Below are 25,151 nucleotides of genomic sequence, written 5' to 3'. Positions count from 1 at the left end.
GAATAAATTTCACATGTAAATGCCATTTTGACTTGTAAATTTATGTTGACTTCATTAAGAAACAGTCTCAAATCTACAACAAAAAGCTCATTTCCAAAGTCGTTCAGTGTTTGGTAAGACTAGCTGAGGGCAGTTCTTGTTTAGAAAAAAATGTGTTTTACATTTTTTTAAGTTTATTTTGAGAGAGAGAGAGAGGAAAAAAAAAAAACATGAGTGGGGGAGGGGCAGAGGCAGAGAGAGAGGGAGAAAGAGAATCCTAAGCAGGCTCTGCACTGTCAGCGGGGAGCCTGATGCAGGGCTTGAACCCACCAACTGTGAGATCATGACCTGAGCCAAAGTCGGATGCTTAAGCCGACTGAGCCACCCAGGTGCCCCTTGTTTAGAAAAATTTTAATCTCATCCCCAAGCTCGAAAAGATTGTAAACTGATAATGATGGTAGGGCAAGTCAAGATACTCAGTATCTATTTCTGATGGAACTTCCCAGAACTGACGATATTTAAGTTCATGAGAATGAACAAAGTTTACCATTGACACTAGTGGTTCACAAATACATGACAGATTCAAATATTTTCCACAAAGTACCTGCCAATGAATAATATGACGAATAACCATAGGCTTCAAACACCTGACATTTTCACAAGCTTTGTAAATTTGCCTATCGAAGCCTTTTTCTGTTGCATGTTTTTTTATTACCATCGGTTGTAACATATATTAACAGATTCCACGTCAGGTTGTACTGAATTAGTGTTTTCTCAGCTTTGAAATATTCTTGGGGCACCTGGGTGGCTCAGTTGGTTAAGCGTCCAACTTCAGCTCAGGTCCTGATCTCACAGTTCATGAGTTTGAGCCCCACATCGGGCTCTGTGCTGACAGCTCAGAGCCTGGAGCCTGCTCCAGATCCTGTGTCTCCCTCTTTCTCCATTCCTCCCCCAGTCGCACTCTGTCTCTCCTCTCTCTCTCTCAAAAATAAATACAGATTAAAAAAATTTTTTTAAATAAATATTCCTGCCTGTAGTTGTCCCATGCAGACTATTCATAAAGTCTAATTCTTCAGTAATTGCAAACTCTGCATTGGCTTCCTGAATAAACAGCAGCAACTCAGGCGCCTGGGTGCCTCAGCTGTTGAGCATCTGACTTCTGTTCAAGTCATGATCTCATGGTTTGTGAGTTCAAGCCCTGCATCTGGTGAACACGAGTCCGCCTTCAGGTAAAACATGAGCCCCGTTTCAGCTAAGCCCCACTTCTCTCTCTGCCCATCTTGGGACTGCCCCTGCTGGGATTCTCTCTCTCTCTCTCAAAAACAAACAAACAACAACAACAACAAAAAACAGCAATAACTGAGCGGTATTAGTAACATTTGCCGATTCATCAAGCCAAAGAAAAATCACTCAGAATCATGTGACCTGTTTTTAAATTGATTTCTTTTTTTTTTAAAGTAGGCTTCATGCCCAGCACCAAAAATCACTCCGAATCATGTGACCTGTTTTTTAAATTGATTTCTTTTTTTTTTTTTTTTTAAAGTAGGCTTCAGGGGCGCCTGGGTGGCGCAGTCGGTTAAGCGTCTGACTTCAGCCAGGTCACGATCTCGCAGTCCGGGACTTCGAGCCCCGCGTCAGGCTCTGGGCTGATGGCTCAGAGCCTGGAGCCTGTTTCCGATTCTGTGTCTCCCTCTCTCTCTCTGCCCCTCCCCCGTTCATGCTCGTCTCTCTCTGTCCCAAAAAAATAAATAAACATTGAAAAAAAATTAAAAAAAAATAAATAAAAAATAAAGTAGGCTTCATGCCCAGCACAGAGCCCAACACGGGGCTCAAACTCATGACCCTGGGATCAAGACCTGAGCTGAGATCACGAGTTGGACGCTTAACTGACTGAACCACCCAGGAGCCCCTAAATTGATTATTGATGTTTCTACCCACATTCTCAATTCTTTGAGCAACTCTTCTCACCAAAACACTAATAGTCTTTATTTTTACTTTTGTTTATTTAAGTTATCCCTGCACCCAATGTGGGGCTCGAACTCATGACCCTGAGATCAAGAGTCACATACTTCTCCAACTGAGCCAGCCAGGTGCCCCAAAAAACACTAATAGTCTCAAACACACTTTAGGTTTTGCAGGCCAAGAGGCAGAATCGTACATAGGTTATGAAGGTACTTACGTTCTAGGTCTTATTTTCCAATGATAAAAATAAAACTATTTGGAGGGGAAACTACCATGTTTCCTTCCTTGACAAGGGTCAATCCCACCACAGGGGAATTCAATTGTTAAAATGAGTGGCCAGTGCCAGTTTCCTCATGTCATTTGTGTACAATCACCAATTAGCATCAATGCCAAGGTGTCCAAGTGACTCGATAATCCCACTAAGCCAGCAATCACTTCCCATTATGCTGAAGAAGAAAAATCACCAAAAACAGGCCAAGAAATGTTCACTGCTAGAGGGCTTCTTGCTGCGTTAAGTGTGATATTTACATGGATGAATATTTCTCCAGCTTGGAGTTTATCTGCTATAGCAACCAACTTCATGAGCACGAACGAGCAAATGTCTTCTGACATGCCAATCACTTTTGAAACAAACCCTTATTTGATCATGACACATTTTTAAACATGTGGCTTTAAACACCATTGTTTCGCACACCCTGAAATGTATTTTTTTCATCCCAACGTTGTCATAAAAAAATAATAGAAAATTTCATTGTCACTGCCTGATAGCACTAATGCTTACTGGTAATAGCCCTCAAGTTCATAAAAATTAACTTTGGAACTTCAGTCATGGTCAGCCAGAAGACAGTCTTTCCTCCTCCACAGGGAAATAAGTGTTTTTGGAAGCACTGTCCAAGTTGTTTGGGGCCACTTCTACATTGCCACTGGATAAGGAGGCCTGAAACTTGACTGTCTTCCGGAAGAAGGACTTTGGTTAATAAGCATGGAAAGATACCACTTCCTTTTCTCCTTGGTTAGCTGACGCAGGACAGGAAGGCTGGGGGTTCTTCAGCCTCTCTGGGAAATCCCTTCTGTTGGGATATCTTAGTGTATTATAAATCTTGTCCAGTTTCCACACTTCATGAAGTTTTCCTTTATACGCCATCTCATCAACAGAGCTACCCCGGAGGTTTAGGATTCTTACTCCTACGTAGTGAGTGACAAGTAAGGCCTCAAGCCAGGTCTTTGCGTTCTGTCTGGTCCTTTAATGACAACCACCTCCATAGGAGAAAGGAGGTGGGGAAAGACACCTGAGCCTGGGCGTGGGCTGGGGGTGAGAGGCACCTTATGGACCTTGTCGACACACCTCAGCTCCTGTGCAGTTTTGCGCAGGACGAACCCGAAGAGGGAATGACGCGCACTGTCCCCCCCACCCGTCAATTCCTAGTCATGCCACGATCCTCTTCGCTGTACATGTACGCTGCGTTCCAAATTCCCAGTGAGTATATCCTCGGCGAACCGAGCTGCGTGAAGCCGGCAACCGGCACTGCAGTTGCCCCTGGCACCACCCCCAGGGGCGTGCGCGCCCCTCGGCTGTGAGTCCGAGACCGCAACGCCTCCGCTCTGCACAAGACCCTGCGGGAGTCGGAGCGGCGGACGGAAGGCGCGCGTACACGATCAGGGCCACCGGGGCCCCAGGGCGGCGCTCCCGCTGCGCGCTGGGCGGTGGGGTTGGGGTAGGAGGAGCTTGGGAGGGGCGGAGCCTGGACGGCGGGATCCGCGGTGCGGGGCCCGCGCCCACGGAGCGGTGCCCGGCGCGGTGGGGTCTCCCAGGCGGGCCGCGCACTGGCAATCGGGCCCTCGGACAAGATGGTGCGTTCCCCGGGAGAGGAGAGAGGGGCTACTCCCCCGGGCGGCCCCGGCGAGGCACACGGAGCTCCCACCCCGCCGGGAAAAAGGCGGGGGCGGTCAGGCCGCACTGTCTCTTTAAGACCGTGTTCCCGCTAACACCGACGGTGAGTAACCTGGCCCCAAGTCCTGGGAGAAACCCCCAGAAGGGTAGGCGGGTGGGAATAGAGATCTCTGGGCGTGGAATTTGGGGAAGTTATGAATGGGAGGGGGCACCCTGCTTTGAACCATAGCCCAGCCCCGTACGTTGTAAATTTTAACAGAGCTCCTGGAGCGGGCAGTGAGACTAAGCAAGGCCAAGTTCCAAAGGGAGGAGAGTCCCTCCACCTGGCTTCAGCGCCCACACGGCATAGTCCTTCGTAATCTCGTAATCTCGGTAAGCCCAGTAATTTGTGGGGGTGAATGCAAGAAGCTTCCGGCCTCGTGGTGGGTGGGGAGGCAGAGGATCCGATGACTGCTGACTGTCAAGTGGCTTTGGGCAGCTGGTTCTTCATGAACTTTCCTAGGCTGAGAGGTGGAGCCTTCCCTGCCTCTGCGTCTGGCCCATCGAAGAAGGGGCATGCAGCATAATAAGCCTTAGGACCTCAGAGAGAGAGCACAGCAGGAATCAGTGGAGAGGAGGATGGCAGGACTGTGCCTCCCTGGTGCCCACTGGCAGTTGCCCCACTGGGCACGAGGGAGGAGAGGCTGAGTGGTCTGATGACACAGGGTGAGCAGAATGAGGATTGTGAAGTCACAGAAGTGGGATGCTACAGCTGGGGGCCTGGGGTTGGCTGCCTGGCAAGAGGAAAGGTGTTGCCCAGGAAGATCCGTACTTTCTGCCAGTGGAAGGCCCTCTGGGATCAGCAGGGCACGGTGCCTTCCTGGTGCCCACGGTGGACTGATGAGTCGGGTGAGGCCACCCTACCACAAGGGTCCCCCTCCCTATTCTACACAGGAATGAAAACAGTCCTGGGTCCATACTCTGGAAGCCTAAATACCACCCACACCATGTGGAAGGAAAGCAGAAAGACTGAGTGGCACATCTTGCTGATCCCATTTCTCCCAGACCACCTCCTGGGCAGACCCTTGCTCTGTCCATGCCCAGCTCTGTGAGCTTTCTGTTTGTCCTGAGTACCTTCCAGGATTTGGGGTTCCAGGGCTCTGGGGAGTACGCACTGGAGAGCAGATGAACCCCGAAGATCACCACTGACTCCCACCCTCCTAACTTCTCCAGATGCAGAGGCCTCCATGGCTGTGATAAGCCTTCTGTTCCTGGCAGTGATGTATGTTGTTCACCACCCCTTGATGGTCAGCGACCGGATGGACCTGGACACACTAGCCAGAAGTCGGCAGCTGGAGAAGCGGATGAGTGAGGAGATGCGCCAGTTGGAGCTAGAGTTTGAAGAGAGAAAGCGGGCAGCTGAGCAGAAGCAGAAGGCAGAGAACTTCTGGAGAGGAGACACATCCAGTGACCAGTTAGTGTTGGGGAAGCAAGACATGGGGTGGCCATTCCAGGCTGATGGCCAGGAGGGGCCACTGGGCTGGCTGCTGGGAAACCTGTGGAATGCTGGCCTCTTCTGCCTTTTTCTCGTCTTTGAGCTCCTGCGACAGAACATGCAGCATGAGCCGGCCTTTGATTCCAGCAGCGATGAGGAGGAGGAGGAAGTCCGTGTTGTGCCCGTCACCTCCTATAACTGGCTTACTGACTTCCCCTCGAGGGAGGCCCTGGAATCCTTTTACAAACACTACGTCCAGAATGTCACCCGTGATCTGTCCTGCACCTGCGAATTCGTAGAGAGCTTTGTGGATGACCTCATTGAGGCCTGTCGGGTGCTCAGCCGCCGGGAGGCTCACCCACAGCTGGAGGACTGCCTGGGCATCGGGGCTGCCTTTGAGAAATGGGGAACCCTTCACGAGACGCAGGAATTTGATATCCTGGTGCCCATTGTCCCTCCGCAGGGCACTATGTTTGTGCTGGAGATGAGGGATCCGACCCTAGGCCGCCGCTGTGGCTCTGTGCTGGTGGAGTCGGAATGTGTGTGCAAGCGTGAGAAGATTCTGGGGGACGTGCTGTGCCTGGTGCACCACCACAGGGATCGCTCGGCTCTCCTAAGCAAGTGTAGCAGCACCATCAAGGTGGCTCTCTGCACTGGCTCCCACCTGGACGTGTGCAAGACAGTACAGTGGTTCCGGAACATGATGGGCAATGCCTGGGCCCTTGTGGCCCACAAGTATGACTTTAAGCTCAGCCTCCCACCGTCTACCACCTCCTGCAAGCTCAGGCTGGACTACCGCTCAGGCCGCTTTCTCTCGATCCACTTGGTTCTGGGGGTGCAACGGGAAGACACGTTGGTCTACTTGGTGAGTCAGGCTCCTGACCAGGAACAGCTCACCAGTGTGGACTGGCCTGAGTCCTCTGCAGCCTGTGAACACTTGTTCCTGAAGCTGGTAGGGCGTTTTGCTCCGGAGAACACCTGCCACCTCAAGTGCCTCCAGATCATTTTAAGTCTCCGGGACCTTCAGAGCTTACCCCGGGGAGCATCTCGTCCTATCCTCACCTCTTACCACTTCAAAACGGCCCTCATGCACCTGTTGCTGCGGCTGCCCCTAACAGACTGGCAGCACAGCATGCTCTCCCAGCGGCTCCAGGACATCCTCTGGTTCTTGGGCCGTGGCCTCCAGCAACGGTCCCTCCATCATTTCCTCATTGGTAACACCTTCCTGCCCCTGACCATCCCGATCCCTAAGACATTTCGGAATGCCGAGCCTGTGAATCTCTTCCAACACCTAGTGCTAAACCCCATGGCACACTCACAGGCAGTGGAAGAATTCCACAACCTTCTGACCCAAGTGAAAACGCTGCCCTGTGCCCCATTGGCTGGGGCACATTAATGTAAAGGCCATTAAAAAAGGGGAGAAGGTGTTTCTGATTCCTCAGGCTGCCAAAGAGTTTATTTTTCAGGACACGTCAGTGGTATGTGTGATGTTTACCTTGCCAGTGGGGGGGGGCTATGATAGATGAAGACACTTTACGGGGTACCCGAAGTGCTCATAAGGATGGGGTCCAACCTGTAGGGTCTGATCTACAGTGTGTCTTCTGAGGTTTTCTTCTCCTGCCTTTTAGCATGACCCAAAGAGGGCCCAGGGAAACGGGTGTTATAGGAGGATCTTGCAGCTAGAGTTGAAATCCAGAGGCGGCCTGTGAAGTTGTGTTTTGTATCAACACTGGAAGTGAAAGAGAACCAGAGAATACCTCCGTCGCAGCTTATTCCTTTTTGTGAATGACTCCCAGCAACATTCCTTGCAACCTGGTTTCCTGGTTGAACTGTTAGTTTAATTCACATCCAAGCTGACAGCGCATCATTTTATCCTAAATACCTGTGAAGGCAATTGCTCGTATGTTAGGATCTAATTTTTCCGACCTTCTCTATTTGAAGATATAACCAAGATGTTTGTTTTCCTTTTTCTTAATTTAGCCCTATTTTCATATAATATATGAAGTAGAATATAATACAGCTGTTTTTATGAATCTGAAAGAAAACTCCCACTACTAGCCAAAGAATTCATTAGCACTGATTCACAAATATTAAGTCAAAGGTGATCTATTTCATAATTGTGTAAATTTAGTAAATTTAGTGTATTTACTAAAATTAATGACATAGCCAGCATCTAACAAGCTTCTCAAGCCTGGAACCAATGTTATGAAACCCTTACAGAGGACAGTCTTTTTTTTTTTTTTTTGGCGGGGTGGGGGGCGGGTGGCTCTGAGATGAACAATTAGTGTTTCTAAAGGGAGCCATTTGTTTGGTCAAATGAAAAGGTTTAACTCCCATGTGTAGCCGTGCTTTTTCTCAGTCTGTTAATGCCTTTGTATTCTCTTTTCAAAGATGACAAAGGGAGTTTTTTGAACTATGTTTGCGGTTTTGCAAAGCAGGATCATCACAATCCAGGCCCGTTGCCAGGGTCGGACAGGAAGGGACCGTGGAGCAGTCCAGCTCCAACAAAGTCGTGATTCTGAAGATACAATTGGTGGATTTTTCCCTTCTTTCAAAAACCTGGGCATCCTGATGAGGAGGCTTAAGAAAAGTGACTGTAGTTGTGGGTGTGGTTGTTTTGGAAATAACAATGCTGTTCCTTCCCTGCATACCAGGAAGATCTGGGGAGGAGAACCTGGCCTCACATTTAACTCGATCACAGGGGGGTTTAGATGCTGGCCTTGTGGGCTTTTGCTGTATCCACACCCCTCCCATGGCAAAATTAAATTACAAATTTATGTCCCAGAAGCTGATGCGAGTCAATATTTGAGGCTCCTACCACACATTAATGGCTGTGCTCCCATGTTATCTGCTGACACCTGCCAGGTACTGCTTTCAAGCTAAGATGCAGTGATGGTTGGTTCCATGCTCGTTGGGATTTTGATGTTTTAGAAACATCCATATTCTTTTTGTTTAGAAAACAATTTGTTGATGTTTTAGTTCTGAATCAATAAAGGAAGTTATTTTGTGTGTCAGTTGGAATCTACATAATAACACACACAGAAGACCAGTATTCTCACATGCCTGTTCCCAAGATGTTCATGTTCTCCTGATAGCTTCATCCAGCACATCCTGCTATTTCTCAATGCACCTTGAACCAGTCTGCCCTGAGGTTTCCCAGTGGCATGGCCAGTAGCCAGGAAAGAATAATTCAGAATGTTATTCATTTTCATGGTGCCCAAACCAGAATATCAGCCAATTTAAAAGACTACAAACAACATGCAGAAGCTGTAGGAGGCACAAATCTGTCAAGTTGAAAGTATGATGTTCTAGAGCTCTGTGGTTTCCAGTCTAGTAAGAGGTAAGAAAACAGGAGCGAACAGAAGACAACAAAGGGAACAGTCAGCGAAGCTTGGGTGGGGCAGAGGGTGTTAAGAACGAGTATAGAAAAAACAAGTAGTAATGGAAAGAACAGAGCTGTTGTGCTCTGGGAATACTCTTACAATGAAAGGGGAAACTTCTCTAGATAATTTAGGAAGCTGAGCTTTATTCTAAAACAATTCCTGGCCGGCACCCAGGATACAACAGGAGTTCTAGTAATGGTTATACTTAACGTTCATTGAGCATTGCCAATGGTCCAGGCACTGTTCTTAATGCTAAGTTACCTCTAAGTGAGGTAACTCATTTAGTCCTCACACTACAACACCATGAAGTGAGGGCTTTATCCCTTCCATTTCACAGAAATGGTACACACTGGGGCGCCTGGGTGGCTCAGTCGGTTAAGCGTCCGACTCTTGGTTTCGGTTCAGGTCATGATCTCACAGTTCCTGGGTTTGAACTCTGCATTGGGCTCTGTGCTGAGAGTGGGGAGCTTGCTTGGGATTCTCTCTCTGTCCCTCCCCAACTCGCGCTGTCTCTGTCTCTCTCAAAATAAATTTAAAAAAGAAAAAGAAATGGTACACAACTTCCCCAAGGTCACATAGCTAGTAAAAGGCAGAGCCTGGAGGAAAGTGCATGTCCTAGCAACCTTCCAGCATGGTCTTGGGAATATCAAGATGTAGGAGTTAACATGCTTTGAAAAGCTAAAAGCACTACATTAAGATAAAGGGTGGTATGTTGTTTAGAAATTCTAGAAGACAGAAATTGTTGGTCCTTAGCCCAGTCTTTAGGTCAGGAGTTTCGTATCACATACAAAAATTAAAGGCATTTGCTCAGAGGCCAAAATGAATGTAAAGCCATTTGCACTACATGCCTGTTGAGCCCCAGTGACTTGTTTATATCATGAACTACATGATGATACAAGCCAGCTGCAGGATGGAAGGTCAGGGCCAATTTGAAGCCGAAAGATTGTTCAGGTCGCCAACCGATAACAGTATCGTTCCTCACCTAAAGGTTTTTGCCATTCATTTCGGGGAAGTAGATCTTGGTAAGGAGTGAAATGGGGAAGGGGAATGGCCCCAGTACTGCTTTTCTGGCAGACCAGGAGTGGGGGCGGGAGGCACTACTTGGGGTGTGTGCAGAGCAATTGAGTTTTGCATACCACTCAAACCACTGATAAATCATTCAATCTTCTGGCACTCTCCACCCAACTAACCCCTCGAGAAACAAAGACGGCATTCAGATCCGGAGGTGAATGACCCGCCTGCAGGGGGTGGAGCTGGCTCTCCCTCCCAGCAAAGGGAGCCCCAAGCAGTCCAGTGAAGGGGTATTATCTTCAATGTTTTATAAACAGAAGAAAATGAGGCCCGGAGAGGTTCACATGCCCAACCGAGGATTTAAGCTTGTCTTCCCACTTCACACATTCAATACATATTCAAGCACTTGCTGTGTCCGGGGCTAGCACCGGGCCCTGGGAAAACAATGGCTTCATCCTCATGGAACTGACAACCTGTGGAGGAGATAGACATGAAACAGTCACACCAGCGGATGTGAAATTTCAAAGGTGACAAGTTCCACTAAAACTTCCAGTAAGGACACTTGAGCGTATCAAGGAAGGCTTCCCTGAGGCAGTGATGTGAGCGGAAACTTGACAGGTGCCAACTGGGTGAAGATGGGGTTGAGATCCTATGTGGAGGACATGTGCACATGGCACGTGCAGAGGCCTTGTGGGAATGGGCATGATGAGGGAGAGTCTGATGGAAGGTCCAAGTGTCTGGAGGGCAGGAAGTAAGCGGAGGCAAGGTGCAAGATGAAGCTGGAGAGGCTGCAGGGACCAGACCCTGTAGGGCCTTCTAGACCACTTTAGAAGTTCCCAGAGCAATGGAACTTTTGAATGGTTTCAGACTTTGGGAAGTGACAGGTTGGTACTTAGCAACAGGTACTTAGCAACCACCACCCTGGGTGTAATGAGGAGGGTGTCCAAGCAGGTGTGGGGCTGCTGCAGACCAGCAAGAAAGTAATATGGATGAAAAAGAGACGCAGGGCTGAAGAGCTTTTTAGGAAGTAAAAAGAGTTCAACAATAGATTGTGTATAGAGAGTAAGGCATCCAGGATGGCTCCTGGGTGCTGATTTGGGTCCCTGGGTGGCTGGTAGAATCATTCGCTGAAAGACACTGTAAACCTGCATTCTCCTCTCTATTCCACACTGCCTTGCGCTAAAGATTTGAAGGTGGTCACTGTTTGTGCAAAAGCAAATAGGCTTATGAAGAGGTTTTCAACAAAGGGTAGTACTTTTAATGACGGAGGGGCACTGATGGCATTCAGCGGACAAATGGTGTGGAGGTTGCTGAACAGTCCTACAGAGTCCCACGTGTCAAGAATTGTTTCACCCTGAATACCAATAACACCCTTGAGGGGAAACACTGCATAAAATGCCAGATGTGTGTTGTAAGAAATAATGGGGGCAGAGTGGTGCCTGAGTGGCTCGGCCAGTTAGGCTCTTGATTTTGGCTCAGGTCATGACCTCAGAGCTCATGGGATTAAGCCCCAGGTCCGGCTCCGTGTTGACAGTGCAGATCCTGTTTGGGATTCTCCTTCTCTCTCTCAAAATAAATAAAAAACAAAAAAGAAATTATAGGATATTCTAGAGATATTTGGGGAAATTGCCCTGGCCTTTCCTCCCATAATACGATTCTTGGGATCAGATGAAGAACGGATAGGTGCCAATTATACCCATCTCATTTCTGACCTTAACCTTTTCTTTAGTGTGGCAGGGGTAGGAGTGTGTGTTGGGGGGGGGGGGGAGGTGTAGATATCCATTAAGCTTTTCACAAGAATGTGAGTAAAAATGATGGCCTTCATTCAAAACTGTATATACGACATTTCGTACCTGTCCTTCGCCTGCCCGATCCGTCCATTGTGTTGTTGTCTCCTTCTCACCTCTGTCCCATACCCCATCCATCGCTTTCTACCTCCTTAGTGTTTTGCTGCCCTCATAATACAGGTCACTATGAGAAATTAACCTTGTTTCCTAGTAATCTGCCCCCATCGTTAGAAAGTGAATTGCGTGAAAGCAGTGTCTTCGCCCGTCCTGCTCCGCGCTGGAGCCCAGCTAGTGGGCTCGTGCCCAGTTCCGCGTCTAAGCTCGAAAAGAGGGAGTTTTCATGCTATTTCAGGGAGTCCATGGACCCTCTACAGTGCGCTCACAGGAACCGAGCAGGAAACCAGCCATTCCAAGCAGCACACTAGCGCACAGCCCGGCACACCCCCTTTACGGGCGGAGGATGCGGCGGCCTGCGCAGGCCCGCTTCTGGCCCCGCCCACGGCAAACGTCACCGCGGCCGTTACGCCGTTAAAGCGTCTCGGCGCGCGATTTAAAACCAGCTCCAGACAGGGAGAGCGAGATGGGGCCTCCCTGCCCAGGTGAGGTTGAGCGGGTGCGGGGTGCCGCTGGAAGGGGTCGGCGTGAAGCGGTGCCCCGGGCGGGCAGGGTCGGCGGGCGGACTGAGCGGGAGGTGCGGATATTCTCGGCCTAGTTGTTGGTCTTGGGCTCTGCTGGTGGAGGGAGAGGCAGGCGCCGAGAGGAAGAGGCGGGAAGGAAGAGTGGGGGAGGGGTGTGCCCCGCCAATCAGGACGCGGCTTCGGTCGGCGTCCGGAGCGCGTGGGCCGATCCCCACTCCTCCGTACGGTCGCTGGGTGTGGGGCGACCTTTCCTGTAGGCTTCTATGCCGTGCGCGGTGTCTCTCCGTTGAAACGGTGGTTTCCCTGGGCCTGCCGTACGCTTCGCGTACGAGTGCATGTATTTTTGCATTCATTCAGTAAGCGCTGAGCGCTCCCTTTGGGCCAAACCCTCTGTCAGGTGCAGAGATACAGTAAAGAACAAAACAGATAAGATCCCAACCTCTTGGAGCTTGTATTCTAGTTGGGGAGCCAGTTAACAAACGAAAGAATTGCGCATGAGGCTGAGTGCTGTGATTGAGAATAGCAGAGTAAGGGGAGGGGCCCCTTTCATTTGAGGATGCAAGGAAGGTCTTAGAGCAGAGACTGGGGAACGGGTTCTGGATAGAAGAAGCAGGTGCGATAAAAGGGCAATGGCTTCCGCTAGGACTAGCAACATTATGCCTGAACAGTGAGTGAGGCCCTTGAGGTAGGCAGGGCCTTTGCAGGTCTTGGTAAAAGGTTTGGAAATTTAGAGTTACGTTTTGGACGTGGTAAATGACTCGTGAGAGACTGTTGAAGGGGTCAGTAAACATTGGGATAAGAGTTGGACACTCCGGGGAGTGATATGGGCCACTCAGGGAAGTGGCCCGCAGACTCAGGAACAAATTTGGACATCATCATCATATAGATCATAAAACCATGGGAACAGGTGAGAACGCTAGGGAGACCCTGTAAGAAAAGACACTCAGGACCAGCGTTTAGAAGCTAGATAGAGAAGGGGGAGCTTGAAAAACCGTCAGAAGAGAGCGGTGACATAGAAACCAGGAGTGTTTCAAGAAGCACTTGAAGGGTTTTCATCTGTTTCACATGCTGCTGAAACCCTACAGAGAGATGAAGCCTGAAGAGTAGCCAGAAGTTGTAGGTGATAGTAACAAGATAGTTTTCATAAAGTGGTGGGGGTGGTAGCCAGACCTAGAGGTTTGAAAAACGAATGGGAGGTAAGGAAGTAGATGTAGAAAGTGTCTTTGAGCTCAGTAATCATCTGAACGAGAGAAATCTGAGGAGTATTCCAAGAATTGAAGCGTGCCTCTGATCCCCATCTTGAGTTTCCCTCTTAGGTTCCTCCTTCAGTGCTTCCTATCTCTGTTAAAGTCTTTTGTCTCAAGGTCCAACTCCCCTTCTTCTCTGGAAGTGCCCTCACCCAGATAGTAACAAGTCCTCTTGATTCATTCCCTAAATATGTCTCTTGCCTCCTTCCTTTTCTTGCCTTTCTTCCTTTGTTTTGACCTCACCTCAGAGTTCATGTTAAACATACTCTTCAGCTTGTGGGAAGCTATCAGGGGAACATGTGAAGTTCTTCTTGTATTTTATTTATTCCCCTTTATCCCTGTGCATCACTTTTGAAAAAATTAATGTTTTTTTTGAGAGAGAGAGAGGATGTGAAGGGGCTCCGCACTGACAGCAGAGAGCCCCATGTGGGGCTTGAACTCACGAACAGTTGAGATCATGACCTGAGCTGAAGTCAGACACTTTAACCAACTGAGCCTACCCAGGCGCCCCAATTAATGTTTTTATTTTTAAGTTTATTTCTTTTGGGAGAGACAGAGTGTGAGCCGGGGAAGGGCAGAGAGAGGAAGAATCCCAAGCAGTCTCTGTGCTGTCAGCGCAGAGCCTTACTCAGGGCTGTAACTCACGGAACTGTGAGATCATGACCTGAGCTGAAATCAAGAGTGGGACGCTTAACTGACTGAGCCACCTAGCGCCCACCCCCCCCTTTGCCACTTATGTTCCCTTCCCCTTACATGGGCAACACTTAGTGTTAATTGTATATCACTTTTTTTTTTTTTTAATGTTTGGGTTTTTTTTGTTTGTTTGTTTTTGGTTTTTTTTGAGACAGAGAGAGCATGAGCAGGGGAGGGGCAGAGAGAGAGAGAGAGAGGGAGACACAGAATCCAAAGTAGGCTCCAGGCTCCGAGCTGGCAGCACAGAGCCCGATGCGGGGCTCGAACCCACGAACCACGAGATCATGACCTGAGCTGAAGTTGGACGCTTAACTGACTGAGTCACCCAGGAGCCCCTATATTCTTTACTTTTCACTGTCTGTCCCTCATGTCTCTCATGTCCTTGTTCCCCTCCTTACTTAGCTTACATTCCCTGGTCAATCACTGTTTCATACGCTTCTAACCCCTTCTAGCCTTTTGCCCTCTTCTGGCCTCTATACTTTCTTGATAAAATCACAATCCTGATTAATTCCAACTCTGCCTACTCTCCCCTTGCCCCTGCTCACTTGATGGTCTCAAGAGGACCCTAAAGCTGCCCAGCAGTCATGCTGTATTCCCTTGTTCATCCACTCTCCTTCTCCTAGATGGCTATTCCATGCCTTCCTTTCTCTCCTGAAATCTCCAGTACCTCCTCCCTGGCCCTCACCCTTAGCTACTGCGTTTTGGTTTTTATGTGCTTCTTATTTTACTAAGAAAATTAAAACAGTCCAAAAGGAACATCCACAAATGCACCGTTGTGCTTGCTCCCTTACCTGTATCTCTGTCTGTGTTGTCTGGCTTCCTTTCTCTTGCTGTGGATGGGCTTTCTGTAAGGAAAAGCAATGCTCTTACTTCCTTGAATGCATTGTTCCTTGAATGCATTGTTCAGTGACTTTTACCCTTTATTCTGCATGATCGCTGTGAATAGTGCCCCCCCCCCCCCCCCCACAGATACCCGGAACCTTTGAATATGGTATCCTTATGTGGTAAAACGGACTTTGCTGGGGCACCTGCCTGGCTCAGTTGGAAGAGCATGCAACTCTTGAATTTGGGGCTGTGAATTGGAGCCCCATGTTGGTTGTAGAGACTACTATATATGTATATATATATATATATATATATATATATATATATATGTATATATACACACACACACACACACACACACACACAAGATTATAATTTGAAAAGGACTTTGCAGATATGATTAGGTCAGGGGTCTTGAGATGGGGAGATTATCCCAGATAATCTGGATGGGCCTAGTGTAATCTCAGTGGTCCTCATAAGAGGGATGCAGGAGGTTCACAGTCAGAAGGCAATGTGATGACAGAAACAAGAGGTTGGAGTGATGGGACGAATGTAGGCAGCCTCTAAAAGTTGAAAAAGATAGGGAAGGAGAATCTTCCCTGAAGCCTCCAGAAAGAACACAGCCCTGCTAACACATTGATTTTAGACTCTGACTCCAGGACTGCAAGAGAATACGTTTGTATTGGTTTAAACCACTAAGTTTGTAGTAATTTGTTAATAGCAGCAATAGGAAACTAATACAATTTCTTTGCTTCATTCTCTCTACTAAGCTGGAGTTTTCCCATCTTAAAATTAATTTCTCAACCTCACTTCCCTTTCAACTGCTTCCCTCCCATTTTAGTCCTTCCTTATTACAACATAAGTCCTTGAAAACCTTGTCTCCATTTACTGTCTCCCAGTTTCTCTTCTCCTATCTTCCCTGGAATCTATGCCTGTTTGACTTTCTCCTCCCGCTGCTACCCTAGGAAAACGGCTATTGTCGAGGTCACCAATAAACCTCCAGGTGGTTAAATCCACTGATTGATTCTCAGCCCTTCTCGAATTTGACCTCCTTTCAGACCTCATTAATTTGTCAAGGAAGCATCAGAAGGCCATCATGCCAAGAAAAACGTAAACTATAGAGGTTCTAGCCATGGAATATTCGAGTTGGAAAAGATCTTGGTGGCAAATGTGCAGTGAACTTCCACCCCAGGAGAGGCCCCAAGTCCACTTTAGAATAGGAAATGTTCCGTGGAAGGTTTGTTGAGCAAGTGTTTTGCTCCATCATCGTCAGCCACAATGAATACCTTTTTCTTCAGAAATCCGTGGACACCCCCACAGTACCTCCTCACCTTCAGAACGGGTGTTCTCGATGCCCCTGCCTCGGAAGGCCCCTCTCAATACTCCTGGCACCCCCGTCCTTGAAGACTTTCCCCAGAATGACGACGAAAAGGAGCGACTGCAGCGGAGGCGCTCCCGAGTCCTGGACCTGCAGTTCAGCGCAGACTCGCCTCATTTGCTAGCCTCCCCATCGAGCAGGTGAGTGCATTCGGGGCTGCCTCCATTGGGTGGCTGTTCTGACGTGGGTTACGTGGGTCTGGCATCTCCACAATACCATGTGGGATTCTGGATCCAGATTTTGAAAAGTTACGGTATCATGGATCCTTGCCAGAGTTTTTTGTTTTTGTTTTTCGTGTAGGAATATTGATGTTTCAGCCACGATTCCTAAATTTACAAATACACAGATTACAGAACATTACTCCACCTGTATCAAACTATCCACTGAAAATGTGAGTATCTGGGGCGCCTGGGTGGCTTAGTTGGTTGAGTGTCCGACTCTTGGTTTCGGCTCAGGTCATGATCTTGCTGGTTCATGAGTTCGAGCCCTATGTCAGACTCTGCTCTGGCAGCACGGAGCCTGCTTGGGATTCTCCCTCCCTCCCTCCCTCCCTCTCTCTCTCTCTCTCTCTCTCTCTCTCTCTCTCTCTCTGCCCCTCCTCCCCTTGTGCTGTCTCTTTCTCAAAATAAATTTTAAAAAAATTATTAAAAAAAAAGAAAAATGTGAGTATCTGCTGGATTAGCAGTGAAGATACTGCAACTTGATCACAAGGGAAATCTATCCTTGATTCTGTGGAGAACACGCAATTGATGATAATTATGTGCTTTCATTGTCCAGCGACTCTTCTTAATGCTAATATTTTCTGCATGCTTTTACTGTTTTTATGGGCCTTTGATGCTCTTTTTGATAAGGTTGCCTGCCACCTGCAGTGTATCTAGAGAGGCAGCATTGCTTAGGGGTTAATAGTGTGAGTTCTAGAGCTAGCCTCTGTTGGAATCCAGCCCCTGCCATTCACAAGCTGTATAGTATCGGCAAGTCGCCTAAGCACTCTGCTGCATTGTCCGCTGTAAAATGAGAATGTGACTAGTACCTGCCTCCTAGAGTTGTTCTGAGGGTGACCGAGTCCCTTTGTGTGCAGTGCTTAGAACAGGGTCTGCGTACAGTGAAAACTCAGGAAGTGTGCTGTCACTCTCTGGGCCTTGAGAATGGGGAGATACGTGTATGGATTTAGCCCTGTCATCAAGTGTTTGTGGGAATTGATACCTGTGGTGAGATGTGGGCTGTTACTTTGTAAAAGCGTAGCTTCCTCTATTAGGGTAGCATTATTTACATGAGCCTAGGCTATAAATAACAAACCTTTCTACGTTTTTCTGTTTTCAGAAAATTACTACCAAGAATGCTTTTGGTTTGCACTTGATTGATTTCATGTCAGAGATTCTTAAACAGAAAGACACCGAACCGACCAACTTTAAAGTAAGAAGGATGTTCACCTTCTCTTGGATGTGAATTAATGATGATTCTTTCTGATATTTCGCACAACCCTGTACTTGAATTCTGCAAATACATGAGAACCTTCCTTGTATAAGACATTTTATTAGCTTCTTTACTTTCTTTCCTAAACTGATGAAATAGAGATCTCTTTCTGTTATATTTTGTTTATTCCCTGTCAGTCTTAGGGTAATCTTTGTCATTTTTTCTTAAGAGCAAGTAAATATTTTACAAAGCTTGCTGTGTTTTTGCTTGTTCAGCAGTTCCTTTTTATGCCTCCAGTGAGTATAGCTCTGCTTGTTTGACTAGGTGGCCGCTGGCACTCTGGATGCCAGCACCAAGATCTACGCTGTGCGGGTGGACGCTGTCCATGCCGATGTATACAGAGTCCTCGGGGGGCTGGGCAAAGATGCGCCATCTCCAGAGGTAGAGAACCATGATGCAGGTATGTGGGTTTGGATCTGGATTTAAGGGGCTTTCTTAAGGATGTAGCAGGTAGTGATTTGAGTAATATGTTGGAATGAAGTCGTAGGAAATCAATAATCTCATTCGACTGAAGACATGAACATTTTCAGAATTGTATATGAGAAGATCCTTAAGCCCTAGAGTTGTTTTTCTTCAAAAAAGAGAAGAACCTTATTAAAACTTGGGGCACCTGGGTGGCGCAGTCGGTTAAGCGTCCAACTTCAGCCAGGTCACGATCTCGCGGTCCGTGAGTTCGAGCCCCGCGTCAGGCTCTGGGCTGATGGCTCGGAGCCTGGAGCCTGTTTCCGATTCTGTGTCTCCCTCTCTCTCTGCCCCTCCCCCGTTCATTCTCTGTCTCTCTCTGTCCCAAAAATGAATAAACTTTGAAAAAAATAAAAATAAAAAAAAAAACTTTTGGCTTTTATTTAGGCAAGATTGAGTAAGCATCACCAAGTGGGGGAGCTTCTGACTTGGGGGGAGCTTTAGAAATTGGCTTGTATTAGAAGCCAAATACTTAAGGTTTCTCCCGAAGCTGTGGATTAGTTTTTGAGAGAGAGGCAGAGCATGAGCAGGGGAGGGGTAGAGAGGGAGGGAGACAGAATTCGAAGCGGGCTCCAGGCTCTGAGCTGTCAGCATGGAGCCTGACATGGGACTCAAACTCACGAGCCATGAGATCATGACCTGAGCCCAAGTCAGATGCTTAACTGACTGAACCACCCAGGCATCGCTGAAGCTGCGGATTAGATGAGCCTGTTGCTTTGAGAGAATGGCACATTCCAATTATGATCGGTCTTTAGAGGTTTGAAGAACATGAGTTAATTAGTTAAGTTACGTGCTCCAGAGCAATCCTTGCAGTACCTAGTCTTATTTCTTCTTTCAGATGGAAGTGCTACCGAGACAGGAACAACCAAAAAGGCTCAAAAGCCAAAGAAGAAGCACTCCTGCAAAACCATCGAACAGAATATAAGCAACCTCAATGTCTCTGAAGCAGATCGGAAGTGTGAGGTGAGGAACTGTGTGCAGTGTGGTCTCTGACTAATTCAGAGCCTCAGTGGCTGAAACTCGGCAGAGCCAAGCCTGCCCGGTATGCGTTTGCTTAGGCCTCAAGGGAGTAAAATATATGAGTGACATCTGCATTATCATCCCTTAGCTTTATAGTGAAGACTGACAGGTATAAGTCCCTGCTTTCCCCACAATATTTCAGAATGATTGAGTCGAAAGAGATGGCAAATTACCAAGGACTCTAATTGATCATACCATTAATTTTCTTTCCTAGTACATTCAGCAAAGATAATGATGGCTAACTTTTAGTGTGCATTTACTGGGCACCCTGTACTGCCCAAAGCCTGTGAGCTGAGCTGTGTTACCTCGCTTGAGGTACAGGGCGTTAAGTAACTTGCCCAAAATGATACAGCTAGTAAGCAAGCTGGGATTTGAAACTAAGTGGCCTCGCTCCAGAGTCCTTGCTGTAAACAGCCTTACGATCTGGCAAATCCTAAGGAATCTGCTTATAGGCAGCCAGAGGCTTCATTTATCTTTAGCATAGTTAATTTAAAGCAAAGGTGTTGGTACAAGCTTTTTAAAAATTTTGCTATTAAAAACAGTATCTCAGTGAACATTCTTGTACATATTTGTGCTCTTCTGAGGATGTATCTCTAAGAAAATTCTGAGTCATAGAATTTCCATTGGGTTGTACCAATCTACTATGCCACCAACAGTGGACTAGATTACATTCTCCTACCTCCATGACATTTGTAAATGGCAGTTAAGGTCAAGAGACTGGAATTGATCACCAGAATGAGCATATGTAGAAAGAGGACTGAGCCCTGGGATACCCCAATCTTAAGAATTCAAAGAGCCAAAGAAGAAACATTCAGTAGGTAGGAGGAAGACCAGGAGGGTGTGGCGCCCAAATGAGAAAGTGTCAGGGAGGAGGGAGTGATCAGCTCTACCAAAGTGGCAACCTGGGGCCACTGGTATTCTTGGAGAAGGAAGGGCCTATGGAGCTGAAACTCAGACCAAGGAAGGGGTGCTGCTTGGCTCAGCGTCCCTGAATTTGGAAGAGGGGCTTATGGGACCCAGGACCCAGACCTCTGAGGAAGGCATTCTGGTTGGTGCTGGTGTCTGTGAGGGGCACACAGTGAGGCTGGTTCTGTGAGTGTGAGTAAAAGTGCAAATTGAACTCAGCTGGTGCATCTGGGGTGAAGAAGTCCTGCTGGGTGACAGCAACAGGAAGCCTACAGAAAGAAGCAAGTCCCTTCTGTAGCCTTGCAAGCTCCCTCTAGTGTCCCCTACTGGTGGAGCCGAACAGGGAGCTGCTGGCAAAGCCCAAATGTGGTCCTAGAGCTAGCATCACAGAGCGGACAATACAAAGTTGGTTTGGGTCTGAGAAGCAATACCTTAATAACTGGCAGAGAGGTAAAGTGTCACAATATCTACTTCCGAAAAGGTTCGGTGGGGGTGGCAAGGAGAGAAAGCAGATATGCAAAATGTTACCCAATGGGGAATCTACATAAAAGTTACACAGAGGTTCTTATTACCATTTCAACATTCTTGTAGGCTTGACATTTTTCTTAATAAATGGGGGCAAACAAATGGCAAGAGAGGAATGAAGACACTATAGGCTGTTCTTTTTTTTTTTTTTTTTTTTAATTTTTTTTTTTTCAACGTTTATTTATTTTTGGGACAGAGAGAGACAGAGCATGAACAGGGGAGGGGCAGAGAGAGAGGGAGACACAGAATCGGAAACAGGCTCCAGGCTCTGAGCCATCAGCCCAGAGCCCGACGCGGGGCTGGAACTCACGGACTGCGAGATTGTGACCTGGCTGAAGTCGGACGCTTAACCGACTGCGCCACCCAGGCGCCCCTATAGGCTGTTCTTTTGAAGAGTTTTGCTATAATTTGGAACAGAGTAATGGGTGGCAAGTGGAGAAGAAAGTAAGGTCTAGAGGGTTTTCTTGGTTTTTGCTTTTTTTAATGGGAGAATTAACAGCATGTTTACTTGTTGATGGGAACAGTCTAGTGGAGAATGGAGGAGACTTGCTCAAGTAGAGTCTTTGAGCTCGTGAGAAGGGAAGGGAATGGACAGTGTCGACAGAATTTGGCTAAGGAGCACCCATGGCTGGTGAGAGATGGCATGCAAGTGTGCACGTGTGGGAGTGTTCCAGGTAGTCCCTTCTGGTTGTGTCCCACCAGCACCCCCCCCTCCCCCCCCCCCATTGAAAATAGGAAGCCAGACCATCAACTGACTGTGTGGAAGAGGAAAGGTAAAGGTTTGAGGAGAGAAAAAGGTAGGAGGGTGGGTGAGCGAGTGGACCGGGGAAGTAGAGTTTGCTTGCCAGACAATACTCATGGTTGACTTGAAGGCCGTGGCAGATGAATATAAAGTAAGTTCAGTCAACGTGACTTTGTGTGTTTCTCCGACAGTGGTTAGCTGTGTGGGTGCGAGCGTGAAGCGGGCAGAAAGCTGGATTTAATACAGGATTGTGTTCAGCTGAACCAATGTGACACAGCTAGAAAGGAGCACTGGAGTGAAGATCATGTGTGAGGGGGTGATTACGATCGGTGTTTATGGAACTTTGATGGGGAGAAGAGGGACAGCATAAAGCCGTATGATCAGTGGTTGTAGGGCCTGGTGGGTCAAAGACTTCTTGGTGTTAGAGACAAGAAGGTGGTGGCTGGAAAGATGTGAGGTGACTGTCAGGGACACTTAGAGTTGAGCAACAGAGAGGCTGCAGTCATGGTTAGGATTCAATTCAGAGAAGAAGAAAGGGAGTAAAAGACAGGAGGTGTGGGGTTCATGCTGGGATCTCTGGAAGTCCTGGGGTTTTCAGGATGAAGCTCAAGACCATTGAAGGAGAGGATATCAAGGAACTGAGAGGCCAGAGTGCTGGATGGATGGATGCATAGATGGATATTGAAACCACCAAAAACTATGACAGCAGTAAAATTGGAGAATAGTAATGAGCCAAGAGTGCATATTAAGATCTCCCAAGAATTGGGTAGACCTGGGGATTAGAAGGCGATTAAAAAACATATGGGCAGAGGGTGGTGAGGTCTGACTATATTATGTTCAAAGCTGAGGGTTTTAGGACTTGGGAAGGAGAATAATCTGGAAGCAGCGATGAGGAACAAGGAACTTCACCTATCCCACATCTAGGCCAGCAGTCAGTTGGAGAGCTGCGGAAGAGGAAGCAGCCGCACTGGTGAGCCTGCAGGGAAGCAGTGTCCTTGGGCAGACAGCAGGTTTCATTAGAGCAGTGCCCCTCGGCGTTTTGTCATTCTCTTCCTCCTCCAGAGCCTTTTTAGATATTGTCTTCCTACCCCCTGCCCTGAAATGCATTATAAAGGAATAAGATTTTGTCAGGTAAGTTTGAGGCTTAGAACCACAAGTTATTATAACTTCTCAGATTTTTTTTCACCCTCTCCCAGAACCAGTTTTCACTTCCTTTAGAATGATATCACCCCCATTGAAAATGAATGAGTTACAGCTGGTAGGTGAAGAAAGAAGTGGGGGAATGTAGGGAATTTCGGTGATGACTGACTGAGTCTAGAGGGCCCTGGCAGAAATTATCAATTGTTAAGAGAGGGGGGTGGGGCCCAAAAAGGGGATGTCAGAGCTGCATAGGTGTATACATGCTGTATAGCTGTATAGATGTCACAGCTGTATAGAGCCTGGGAAATGTAGAGTCCTGGGGGGTCCTGGGTCTTTTATACGTAACTAATAAATAAACTAAATAGAGGGTAATAATGAAATTAGTCCTGGTGGCCTCATGGCAGATGGTAGTGGTAGAGGCTGAGCATGCGGGGGGCTAGGAGAGAGGAGCCTTGCCAGTCTTATTCTGAGTGGTGGGGCAGTTCTTCTCTGGACTTGCCTGGAGGCTCTAGCCTGTGCTAGTGTGAGGACTGTGTGTGAATTGGCAGGATGGGGCCTGAGGAAGGTGGATCCACTGAGGCCAAGGCCAAAGAGGGAGGGGGGAAAAACAAGGGTGGCGGGTGCTTTGGGGAGAGAGAGTTGTATTTATCGATGTGTCAGCATTGACCTTGGGTAGTGCCAGATTTCTAGGCAGGTGATGTAAAGTTCAGATCCTAGTTCCACTGTCTTAGCTGTGTGGTTTGGGAAAAGACTCTGAATCTCACTTTGTTAAATTGTGAGAACAGGTGACATTAGTCCCGTCCACATATGGGTTTTGTGGTAGTGAATCTGTTCCTAGCAAACTGCTTTTTATCCATAGTAATACGTTGCATACATCTGAAGAGAAGCCATATAATTCTTTCCCACCTTCCTGTCCCCTCCCCAGTGCTCCATTTTCCCCCTTCTTACATCCAACTTCAGCTCTTACAGAAAATTCTGTTTCCAATCATCTTTTTTCTGACCAGGTAGACCCAGTTCCAGGGAGCCCGAGGAAGCTTGCACTGACTACCCTTTCCCGTTGTTCTAAAGAGAGAATGAGAGAGCAAGCAGTGCTGCTCCCTCTAAGCCTGTGGTGGTCAGCTACATCTAGGCCAAGTGAAATCATTCGTCTTTTGTTGTTGGTTTTTTTTTTTTTTTTTAAAGTTTATTTATTTTGAGGGTGGGGACAGGCAAAGAGAGGAGAGAGAAAGAATGTGAAGCTGGTTCTGTGCTGAGAGGAGAGAGCCCAATGCGGGGCTCGAACTCACAAACTGTGGGATTATGACCCAGGCTGAGTTGGATGACTAACCGACTGAGCCACTCAGGAGCCCCATCATTAGTCTTGAAGAAACACCAAGTACCCCATCCTAGAAAGTATTTTTTTTTGCTCTGTAATCTGCCGTAATGGCCCAAAGCCCAATTTGGAAGATAAACAAGAGGGAGAGATTGTCACAAACCTAAAATTTGAAGTTTCAGCGGTTTCTTGAACCCACATTCTCTTGGAGATGGCATGGAGATGAGAAAGCAAATGTTCTGTGGGTGTGTCTAGACCAGTTGAGAACTCTTATTTGTGTATGAGCTGATCTGTTTTGGACACAGCTCTCTGTGTGCAAAATGTTTGCTGTCATGAGAGATTCCAACCTGATTATGCTCCAGTTCTTTAAACCAGGAGAGCACAAATAGATACAATGAAAGGAAGTTCAAGGCACATAGTATAGGAAATCAGAGTGGGTGGAGGTCAGAATTGATGGAAGAGGTGAAATTTGAAACTGGGCCTTAAAGGAAAGGTAGGTATTTTCAGATGGAGATTGCCAGGAAGGTGATTCTAGGCAGCTAGGCAGCTGGGTGGTTTATAAGTTTGTCTAGAGCCAAACTAGAGTTTGTCTAGTATTTACTCACACAGCTGAAACCACCTAGGCTTTACCATGCAGTTTGTTGTCTACCAAGGTCTCTTTTTATTCTCTCTTTTCCTTGCTGTGGACCCTTGTTTCAAAAGGTTGATCTACCCAAGGTACCTGGCTATCTCAGTCTTTAGAGCATGTGACTCTTGATCTTGGGGCTGTGAGTTTCAGCCCCATGGTGGATGTAGGGATTACTTAAAAAATAAATAAATACATAAATAAAAGACAAAAGCTTTATCTACCCAAACTATGCAGTTAGCAATAATTCATGTTCCCCTCAAATTACTCAAAGATGTTAGTCAAGACCATTGTTCCTACACTAGCATGATGTAATTCTAGACAAAAGTGAGGAAAACTAGTGTTTTTCAGTTTTATTTTAGCATTTACAGTTTCTGCATTGACTCTTTGAAATGCTGAGTTTCATTAACTACCCACACAGGACCTCAAAGGGTGTGGGGCTCCAGGTGGGAAGCCAATGGTCTGGGTAGCATCTTAGGAAGGGAATGGGAATAGCAACACTAGTATTTTTGGAATGGGAAATGAGAAAGACCAGAGGCAAGGGTTAACTTAGGCGTGGGTTGTATTGGTGGCAATAGGGGTGAAGAAGGAAGGGATAGATGGTAGAGATGTGCGGGGAGGAAAACTTGCCAGGCTGTGTGACTGGGTGAGTGGTAGGGAGACAGGAAGAATGTGGAG

General features: G+C 47.4%; 2 protein-coding genes and 1 long non-coding RNA gene across 10 annotated transcripts in view; 2 read left to right on the top strand and 1 right to left on the bottom strand.

Annotated features, from left to right (window-relative positions):
* The first annotated feature begins 3,804 nt into the window (after nt 1-3,804).
* Nucleotides 3,805-8,320, top strand: ITPRIPL1 (ITPRIP like 1). 6 transcript variants are annotated; one of them, XM_047853159.1, is made up of 3 exons: nt 3,913-3,935; nt 4,092-4,204; nt 5,045-8,320. In XM_047853159.1, exon 3 carries the CDS (start codon nt 5,059-5,061, stop codon nt 6,700-6,702), a length of 1,644 nt encoding a protein of 547 aa, XP_047709115.1. In that variant the 5' UTR covers nt 3,913-3,935; nt 4,092-4,204; nt 5,045-5,058; the 3' UTR covers nt 6,703-8,320. The 6 variants fall into 6 exon arrangements, 5 of the variants coding, with proteins under 5 accessions (XP_047709116.1, XP_047709114.1, XP_047709115.1 ...); XR_007150953.1 differs by lacking the exons at nt 3,913-3,935; nt 4,092-4,204 and adding an exon at nt 4,211-4,720 and having other exon boundaries at nt 5,045-6,784; nt 7,698-8,320; XM_047853160.1 differs by lacking the exon at nt 4,092-4,204 and having other exon boundaries at nt 3,805-3,935.
* Nucleotides 4,092-25,151, top strand: part of NCAPH (non-SMC condensin I complex subunit H) — a 42,181-nt gene continuing 21,121 nt past the window's right edge. The window contains exons 1-6 of one of the 3 annotated variants that reach the window (XM_047853155.1): nt 4,092-4,204; nt 16,189-16,408; nt 16,569-16,659; nt 17,589-17,681; nt 18,006-18,141; nt 19,042-19,166. In XM_047853155.1, coding sequence (XP_047709111.1) covers nt 16,242-16,408; nt 16,569-16,659; nt 17,589-17,681; nt 18,006-18,141; nt 19,042-19,166 — 612 coding nt within the window. In that variant the 5' untranslated portion in view covers nt 4,092-4,204; nt 16,189-16,241. Of the gene's footprint in view, nt 4,205-11,973; nt 12,087-12,416; nt 13,033-16,188; nt 16,409-16,568; nt 16,660-17,588; nt 17,682-18,005; nt 18,142-19,041; nt 19,167-25,151 lie in introns of those variants that run through there. The other 2 variants (XM_047853152.1, XM_047853153.1) reach the window with 2 other exon arrangements.
* On the bottom strand, nt 9,992-11,640 carry LOC125162297 (uncharacterized). The gene is made up of 2 exons (XR_007150954.1): nt 11,554-11,640; nt 9,992-10,173 (listed from the first exon to the last, which is right to left on the bottom strand). It is a non-coding gene; the product is annotated as an uncharacterized LOC125162297 (long non-coding RNA).

This window comes from Prionailurus viverrinus, chromosome A3 (assembly GCF_022837055.1).
Source record: "Prionailurus viverrinus isolate Anna chromosome A3, UM_Priviv_1.0, whole genome shotgun sequence".
In the NCBI taxonomy this organism is placed as follows: Eukaryota; Metazoa; Chordata; class Mammalia; order Carnivora; family Felidae; genus Prionailurus; species Prionailurus viverrinus.
The sequence above is the reverse complement of the archived record's forward strand: the minus strand, read 5'-3'. Positions and strand labels throughout refer to the sequence as shown.